Source organism: Channa argus, chromosome 15 (assembly GCF_033026475.1).
Source record: "Channa argus isolate prfri chromosome 15, Channa argus male v1.0, whole genome shotgun sequence".
Classification (NCBI taxonomy): domain Eukaryota; kingdom Metazoa; phylum Chordata; class Actinopteri; order Anabantiformes; family Channidae; genus Channa; species Channa argus.
The window spans coordinates 15,080,672-15,090,514 of NC_090211.1; the positions used below are offsets into that span (position 1 = coordinate 15,080,672).

Below are 9,843 nucleotides of genomic sequence, written 5' to 3' on the forward strand. Positions count from 1 at the left end.
CCCAGCCGCGACAAATGCGTAGAATTCTGTCTGACTGAGATCTCATTACAGATCTCTCTGGCTATTCAAACCTCTGTCACTGCCCCCCCACCCCCCACCCCTTCCATCCATCCATCCTTCACTCCATTCTTTGCTTGTCTCATCTATCTCCCACTTCACACCTTGCCCCTCTTGTATGCTGGTCTTTTTAGTATGCATTGCTATGTAGACTATGGCTGCAGGTGAGGGTTGATGCTTATGCATGAGTGTGTGTGTGTTTGCATGGGTGTGTAACAGTGCATGTGTTGACAAAAGACTTTGTATGGATGTAAATCAATGATTGTGCTTGTGTGTCACTCTATTGTAAGGGCAGACATGGATGAGCGAACCGAACTTGATCTTGATTTTGCTTGCATGCACATGCATGCAGGTGCAAACATGACAACAAATACAGACACACACACACACACAAACACACCCTGAGTGCAATATTGTGGTGTTACAGATGGCTTCTCTGCAGCCCAGCTGTGCACTGCGCATATTTTCTTCTGAGTGTGTGTGTTTGTGCGTATGTGTGTGTATGTACATACACACATGATTGATTACTATTCTTACTCTCTCCCAGGTGCTGGTACTATTCAGCCTTCATTCTCTTTCCTTTTCTTTTCTCTTTCTTCCTCCTCATCTTTGTGTAAAGTCACAACACACATGGTTTGATCTACACAAAAGAAATGATATGTGCAATAAAGCAATATAAAAGCACAAAATAGCCTGACAGCTCCATTCTGTACATCCATTATGTTTTGCTCACCACGGCGGAAATACTACCTAACAAGTGAGATAATTGATGATATCAAATTATAATTTAATTTAAAATTTTGGCTCAGGCTTATCCCTCATCTGAGCCTCAGGTGACTTTGTGTTGTGTGTGTGACTCTTTTGGCGTGAGTGTGTGTGCGCGCACGTGTGTGTGTGTGCAGCTGCATCCTGGCTACCATGGCTACGGATAGGTCAGTCGATAGGCATCTGAGTGATAAGTCATTAGCATCTCTGTCATTTTGTTCTGTATTAGAACATTAACAATTAGGCAGAACCAGACTATAACCCTGCTCACAGCACACCTTGTGATCTAGCTATCATCTAAATCACAAACCAACATGAATCTCGTCTCTGACGTCTTTGCCACATTGTTTTGTTTATGTTTTTTACGTGCTGTTTTGTTCTATGCCTGGAAGAGAGTGGTTGATTTAGCACAGCTCACCATGCAAATTGTGTTGTGTTGGGCATACTTCCTGTTTTTTTTTTTGTGTTTGTTTTGTTTTCTACCAGACTTTCCCTGTTTTGTTACCATTTGACGTGTGTTTGACGTCTTGTCGTGTGTGATTGTGTGTGCGTGTGCGCGTGCATATGTGTGTGTGCATTTGTGTGTGTATCCAAGGTGATGGGCCAGCTCTGACAATAACACTGATAAAAAAAAAAAAATCTCTCTCTGCCCCCGCATTACGCCCACCTCTGCAATGCCGCAACCTCTTTCTGAGAGAGACAGAGAGAAGAAAGAAGAGAGGAGAAAGACAAACAGGGAGAGAGAGAAAGAGATAAGAGAAGGAAAGCAAACAGAGAGAGAACATGGGATGAAAAGCAGAGAGATACTGAGCAGCAAACAAAAATAGTGATGGAGGAAGAGAAACAGTAGGAAAACAAACTAAAGGAGCGTCAAACAGACAGAGCGGCTCCATTATCACACTCAACTCCACTTTTGACTTTGTGTCTGCCATCCACATACCAATGCACATTGTTAAACCCCTCCTCACCTATTGTTTGTGCACGTCAGCATGCCAGTGTGCCCACCGTACCCAGATTTGGCATCGGGCCTGTGCCCACTTTCAGATCGCACAAGCAGAGCGGCGTTCATTCACTTTGCTGCCTGCCTGCCTGCCTGCCTGCTTTGCTGACTGGCTGGCTGTTTGGCATTGGTTGCTATGGAAGCTAATTCACAGGCAGAGAACTCACTTTGTGTCCATAGCAGGGAGGCAGCCAAGCAAAACATACACACGCATGTAATCAGACGTGCACACGCATCCAAGCAACAGCACTAGTTAAAGTAATCAATGTTGACCTGTTAGGGGACGCAGCATCATTCAATGTCCTTTGAATCCTCCTAGAAAAAAATCACATTGACATCAAAGTATTAAAGATTGTGCAATACTGCGCTGGACTTGATTTGGGAGACAACAGGTCAACGTTCAAGGAAAGATAATTGTGTATTTATTTGTTGAAGGAATGTTTCTGCACCTGAGCTATGTGGCCCACTGACCTTTAGCCTGTCCGGTGGATGGATTCTGGCTTGAAGTCCTCAGTTACGCACCATTGCTTCATCTGCATGTAGGTTTAACAAAATAATAATTCCATAGGTGGAAACAAGTGTTTTTTAAATTAGAGAATTTAAAATGCCGTCTGACTTCTAGCTGCTCAGGAATATAAGCTTTCCTTTAGTACAGGGAAATGTGAGGTTGTGTGTGTATGTGGGTGTTTGTTCATTACATGAGGGCCAGTGAAATACTGTCAGGCAGAGAGGCAGTCAGCTATGCCTTAAGTGCTCTCCCCAGGGAGTCTCTTCTATTCTAACCCACATCTGCCAACAAAACACACATAGATGGCACCCACCCACCTAAATGTATTCACGTGTGCACAAGTTAGAGTACATACACTCACATCTCATGACTCCCAGTGTGCGTACACAGACACACCTCCTGTCCTTGTTTTTCTTATGTAACACAGCTCAATTGAGGCCAGTCAAAGAGTTCTTCTGTTTTTCCTCAAGTTGTTTTGTCTTTCTCAGTTATGTTTTATCATTATTAATATGACTAACATCAGCAGCATCATTGCCAAAGTGCTATAGAAACCAGCACAACAGCATTTGTCCTAATCTATGTGTGGATGCAGGCTCTGACTACAATTAGGCAGGTATGTGTGTATTTTGTGTATTGTGTCATGGCAGACGATACATTCTGTAACATTTCTCCCTCTTGGTTTCTCCGTGTGTGTCTCTCTCCAGCTCTGATCTTGCTTGTTCTCAACATTTCTCTTAGTATTATGTAACTCGAGCAGCTGTTTGAAGGCGCAGGGAGGGTGGGGGTTAGGTGGGTAGAAAACTTTTCAAAGTACTGTTGTTGCTGCGTGATCAAAACACAGGAGATACACTGGTGACAGTTTTGTGGTTCCAGTATGATTCTTGACAATTGCCTGGTCCTGTCACACACACTTTCTGTGTGCTCTAATGGCTGCTATTTTTACCTCTCTATTTCTCTTTTTTTTATTCACTCAGACATATAGAAAACAGCAAGTTTCTTCATTTTATTGAAATTTTCTAAATTTAAACTTTTTCATTGGAGGATTTTGTTCTGCGACCTCCTTTTCTCTCCCCCTACATGGCCCTGATTGCTGCTTTGGCATCATTCTTTATTTGTTTCCTTCACCCTCTTCCTTCATGTTTTCTCCATCTGCATCTCTGCTGCTCGTTTTCACTCCATTCAGTATGATTTTCATCTTCCTTCTGGGTTGGCCTAATATATTTCCTCTCACGCTTGTTCAGTCTCTTTCTCTGTGGCAGACAGCTGAACAGCAGAGGGACAGGCTTTATCAAGGCACTCATTTAGCTGAATGCACATGCACATACATATGTACCCACTAAAGTCTCCTAAACCACACTCAATCTAAAATTACTGCCTTACTCATCTGTCACTGAATAGCTGTGCAGGTAATCTAACTTTGCTGTACGATTGCAGACTTAATAAGCATCTATCATTTCCCCTATGCTTGCAAAAGAAAAAGAGGTGTGACTGAAAGTGCATTTAGGATCGAAATTATTCCACCTCTTGCTGACGCTAAGTGAAAACCCTGATAATGCACTTCTTCAGCGTCACCAAAGAAAGTATACAGAGCATTTGTTAGCCATGCAAACAAATACCTGTATGTTATATTTTTGCTTTGAATATTTAGCTGTTGCCCAACAGGTGCATTCTGCTAACAAGCTGTCAAGAATGAAACGAAGAATGAAAAGCCTTCACCCACAGTTACATATAAAGCGTCCGTGTGCCTTTATACTCACACATATAAGTATGGATAAGCAAATGTGTTCATTACTGATCTTTAATAAGCATGATATATTCATCTGCTCAAACACTCTTCAGTGATGAAAAATGCCCTCTGCCAACCTTGTTTCCCCACTTTTCGTCTATCAGCAACACTATTGCAAAGCAGGGTTTTGTTGCAGTAATGCTGGGATTTGGAGGATGGCGTGCAGAGATGGAAGAGGAAGGAAACAACTGAGGGGGAGAGGAGAGAAGATGGGGGGGATTGAATGGGGAAGGAAGATGAGGACAGATGATGAAAAGAGAGGGGAGGAAGAGGAGACACGAAGGATAGTTGATGAACTGCACAGAGCTGGACAGCAGCCAGGTCCTTTTAATGAGCAAAGTGCTGCACCCAACACCTCGCACCTAATTACACACACACACACACACGTGCGCGCACACACACACATTCTCTCTCCTTCTCATACACACATGCACGCTCTTGCAGGAATCTTATTTTTTGCCTTCCTCACTCTGCAGCATTTCACCATCCAGCACTAAGTACTCCCTCCAGATCAAACAAGCAGCACACAGTAACCAGCATACAGATGAGCCTTTCCTTTTCCCTCGTCCTCTCTACCCCCTCCTCTCTCTCTCTCATCGCAACCTCTGTCTTCTTTTCCCTGCAGTAACCCCTTGCTCTTCCTCTCCACGCCTCCCCTGTCCCTCCCCCATCCATCTCCCTCTCTCTGATGTTCCTCACTTTCACAGAGGGAAATACATCAGCCCTCACTAGACAAACACACTGCGCTGACACTGTTCTGGCTAGTCCAATAAAAACATATTACCTGCAAACTGCATTAGGCCCAAGTGCAGACGCATACACACATGTATGAAGACACTCACACACAAGGTTGTGCATCCGAGGGACTACAGCATATAATAGGATCTTAGTTAGCAGCTGTGGTATTGTGTTCACTAGAACAGTGTGTACTACACCTTTTTGCACTGCATTTAAGCTGAGCCTCTAGAAATATCCTGTGTATGTGTGTTTGTTTGTATGATGCACATGAAGATGTAGCAGAGTATTTACACTTGTGCAGGCTTATATGAGTGTACACACAGCTATGTGGAAGAGTGATGAGAGAGAAGAATCTGTATTTGTATTGCTGTCTGTCTGTATTAGTTTGGTGAGGACATGATGTTGTAGAGTGTGTTTACACTGCGGGGTTTCAATGCGTATAGTTTCTGTACCAGATAATACACAGTGAAGCCTGCAGGTATTAGGAATGGGAAAAACATCATAAAATGAAGAAACTCATAAGTTTTTGATAAAAAAAAAAAAAAGAGAGCAATGTGCCACAGCAGTCTGTTATTTGGGCCCACTGTGGAATTGAGCAAATGATAATGTGACTACCTGCTGTTTGTTTATACATATTCTGAATCACTACGTTCTTTATATTGCTTCTTTGTATTCTCCATATTAAATGATAAGTTCCAATACCCTTTTGGGATGGTGATGAGGCACCCGTTGGTAAATTGGACAAACCAGAATTTAATTTAAAGCAGCAAAAAATTTAAAGAGAAATATGCTCTAAAACTTGTTTTAATGTGGAGAGGTGCTGTCAAGGCCTTCTGTGAACCAGACCTATATGCACTGGCACAAGTGCAGAGATATGTGCTAAGTTTGTTTTTGTTTTTTGTCACCCTGGTAGCTGAGCATAGAGCCAGGAGAGGGAAGAGCAGAATGGATTGATTGCGAGTCTCGTGCTTTATTGCTGTAAATGAAAACTCCAACTTTATGTTATTATCTTTCACCAGGTGTTTTTAAAATGGTCAAAAGTTAAAGGTAAGTTTGGAACTTTTTTGACAAGTGGATCTTAGCAGAGTAGACTTTTAGCAGTAGCTTTAAATGTGTTTCAAAGTGCAAACATATTGGGCAACATATCATGTACTATCAGTACTAGGGTACTGTAATACTTGTGTTTGTGACTGAATGGGGCCCAAACAGCAGCTTTTCACTCCTTCGTCCTTTAGCAGGTTAAATCAGCACTATGTGCAGGATGGGAATGTGTTGTGTTCATACTGTGCTGTTGAGTCATACAGATACAGTGAAGCTGAGCAGCACATGATGAAGAAAGACAATTAACTGAAGCCATGACAGAAATGATACCAGAGAAGATTTGTCTATTTTTAAAAAAGAAACTAGGATTGTCATTCAAAATGAATACAAATAACATGCTATGAGTCACAGTGTCCACATTCATTAGTAGCTAACCGTGTTTATGTGTGTGTGCGTGCTTTTAATGACCGTGCTGTGGTCCGGTTGCTCCCTACAGCCCTGCTTGTATTCGTGGCACTTCTCTTTAATGAGGGACAAACATTCTCTCTCTCTGTCTGCCTAATAACCCCCCACAGTAAATAACCATGAGCCTCCGGGGCAATTAGGTCGGCACTTGGGGCTTATAGTGTGGTGCTCGTAAACATATGCACACTCACTGACGCACAGACACAAACAGAAAGCACGGCAGTCTAGTTAAACGTGGGGCTACAGTAATTGAGAACTTGGACATAAACAAAGGACAGATCAATGTAGAGACAGAAAGATTAAAAGTAAGAAGGGGAAAAAAGCAATGAGAGCAAGACGGCCGCTTGATGTTTCAGGTCTCTAACAATGATCCTGGCTTGTCCTTCTGTCTTATCACCTGCCTTTAATCTGTGGTGTTGTTTCTCACTATGTTTTGTTCGTTTTTTTTTTCTCCCTCTCAACTTCATACATTTGTTTTGGTTTGAGACTAGGAGACAAAAAAGGGGAAAGAAGACAGACGAAGGGAAAGCAAGTGAGGGAGAAAGACACAGTGTGGAGCTTTCACCTTTCATTTCACCACAGCAGTGAGTTGCCAATTTTAATATGCCCTTTACTGACCATCTCACACACACACACAGACACACACACACACACTCAAACCTGCTCTCCACACGCCTTCCAATCTCCATGATAATCAGCTTCCTTTCATTGTGTTGCATCATGCAGGAAACTCACTGTTAGTCTGAATGTGTGTGTGTGTGTGTCCATATGTGTGTGTGTGTGAAGGAGAAAAAGTCAGAGGGAAAGGAGAGCAGACTTTTAGAGTGTGTGCATGTACGCATGTGTGTGCACCAGCCCCTTGTCTCCGTAGCAGCGATTGTGTATTCGAGGTACGTTGCCTTGCCATGTTGTGCCAAGCCAGTGGGCTGGCTCTCGTCTTATCTATTTCTTTTGACTAGAGAAATATTGTTGTTGCACACACATATATACACAAAGATGCGCACACACACAGTACTCCAACAACCACACACACAGTGAAGAGACTGTCTTTTGGAACAGAGGTTTATAAACTTTAGATATTTTTTGTATTCTACTGGAAATTGTAGTATTTGCATAATATGCAAAGATACACACACATACACAAATCCAGATTTGTTTTTGCTTGTGCAGTTGTTTATGTGTTGATGGTGGCCATGTCACTGCATAGTTATAGGGGATCAGCCTTTCATCTTCCATTCATATATTCTCCCTTCCCTTCACCTCTTATCACCCCCCCTTTCTCATTTTCCCATTCTTACTCTTTTGCGCACCTTGTGCCTATCTTTCTAGGCACCCATGCGCACACACACACACACACACACAGATTCACAAACACCACCACTGTTTTCTATCTCACCTGTGTTCTGTCCCTGACACCTCTCTACACCCTCTCTGCGTTATCTCTCTCATTGCCCCCTCCTCCCTGCTGCACTCTCTCTTCCCCTCTCTCCCACACATGCACACAAACAGATCTATATACACACACGCATATTGCCCTTTCTGTGTCCATCTCCCTCTTGCTTTTTTACTCCCCCCCCCTTTCCCTCTCTTTCTCTCTCTCTCTCTCTCTCTCTCTGTCACACCTAGCCCCCCTCTAGTTCTCTCTCACTCATCATCTTTCCCTCTCTCCAGGGTGAGCGAGGCTGTTGGTTCAGTTTCATTCAGTGGTGACACTGCAGTCTCAGTGCATCATTTAATGGCACAGTGTAGTAAAGCTGCTTTTGAAGTGAGTCTATGCAGAAACAAACATAGAACCAGCATATGTAATAAAACACGTTTCACTGGCAATGACTTATTCAATATGTCATAAACAAGCTTTAACAGCCGCACAATGAATGCTCCTTATCCCAATATTTGCCAAAGAATTTAAAGAAGAAAGTACGCTACTATTTATAACTCATACAAAGCAACAAAAGGTATAGTAATACAAACATGCAGTAATTGATCTATGTACCACAAGTAAACACACATTAGAAGAACCAGAATGCATCTTTGTCAGACGTTTCATAAGATTAGTGTTTGTGTGTATATGTGTGCATGTGCAAATGTGTGTGTTTTAGATTTCTCCTTATGCAATAGGCAGAGTAAACAGCATGCTATGACACATCGCTGCTCTGACATAGCGTCCCGTTATAGCACTACGCAACACATCCTTAGGCTCAGGATGCTAAGCGCAGCTAGGAAAGAAAAACAAACCACAGACAAACAGAAAGCTTGCAGCTCTCATCCATCCCCTGCATGTTTTCCATGTGTGTTTGCAGGCTGATACAGTATTTGTGCTTATTTTGTGCCTGTTGTTTGGACAGATGCTGGTGGAGAACAGGATTGAGGCAGGTGTCTGGTATTGGGATAGTGTGTGTGTGAGTGTGTGTGTGTGTGTGGGAGGCAAATGTTCTTCCACCAAATGAAAATAGAACGCAGTCCCATGAGGGACCCCGCTGTCCTCTATTCGGCATGCACACACAGACAAACACACACACACACACGCCCCCCTCTGCCATTCCTCCTTGCTTCTCACTTCTATCTGCACAGTGCTGCTGTAGAGGAGAAACAAATGACAAGGAAAAGCGTGGTACCTGTGTTAAGGGTCAGCCGTTCTCTCCTCTTTTTTTGTTTTCCCTCCAATCCCCCTCTTTTCAGCTGTTATGAGCCAAGGCGAGCTGAGCTAAGCTGAGCCGAGCCGAGCGTGCAGCGGCGAGGCTCAATCCTTTCACCCTGCGATGCTGAAAATGGCACCAGTATTCCCTGATAGCAGCAGCCTGCCTGCCTCACTCTCTCTCTCCCTCTCTCTCCTGCTCTCTAGCTCGCCTCCCTCCTCTGCTTGTCTGCTGCCATGTTGAGTGCACACAGGGCGAGGGGCGGGCTGAAAGGAGGGTGGGGATGGTGGGGGGGTGGAGAATGATGGTAGTGGAGGAGAGTGGAGGAGGAGAGAGCGAGGGGCACTCAGGGGGATAAGAAAGCAATTAGAAGACAGCCCCTCTTCCTTCCAGTCGGGAATGTATAATGGAATTAGCTTGGGGGGCGGTGGTGGTGAGGTAAGGGGAGTGTTGGGGTGCCTCGTCCTGCAGCCTGTGCTGGAGAGTCTAGCAGCCTGTCCGACAGCCAGTACACGTAAATGTGTGTGTGTGTGTGTGTGTGTGTGTGTGTGTGTATCAGGGCTAGAGTGAGCTGGGGTGAGAAAGAGAGAGAATGATTGCTGATGTACTGATGGGAGGGAGGAGAGGAGTGGTTGAGCTGTGGGACCACCTGCTCTTGCTCCTTGCTTCTCTCTCTCTCTCTCTCTCTCTCTCTCTCTCTCTCTCTCTCTCATGCACTCGGAGGCACCCGGCAGGAGAGAGAGAGGGCGAGCGGCAGCTTCAAAGCCTTTCTCTGTCTCAGGTCTGCTCTCCCCCTCCCCTCTCTCACTTTCTCTCTCTGAGTGGGTGGCGAGGAAGCAGCATGTGT

The 9,843-nt window shown here is 44.1% G+C and overlaps 1 protein-coding gene across 5 annotated transcripts in view; it reads right to left on the reverse strand.

Moving 5' to 3' along the window:
• LOC137100564 (retinoic acid-induced protein 1) overlaps positions 1 to 9,246 on the reverse strand; it is a 55,525-nt gene extending 46,279 nt beyond the window's left edge. For 2 of the 5 annotated variants that reach the window (XM_067478450.1, XM_067478451.1), the window contains exons 1-3: positions 8,976 to 9,246; positions 2,294 to 2,355; positions 2,096 to 2,137 (exon numbers count right to left, since the gene is read on the reverse strand). In XM_067478450.1, coding sequence (XP_067334551.1) covers positions 2,096 to 2,117 — 22 coding nt within the window. In that variant the 5' untranslated portion in view covers positions 2,118 to 2,137; positions 2,294 to 2,355; positions 8,976 to 9,246. The remainder of the gene's footprint in view (positions 1 to 2,095; positions 2,138 to 2,293; positions 2,356 to 8,975) is intronic. The other 3 variants (XM_067478453.1, XM_067478452.1, XM_067478454.1) reach the window with 3 other exon arrangements.
• Positions 9,247 to 9,843: the final 597 nt, after the last annotated feature.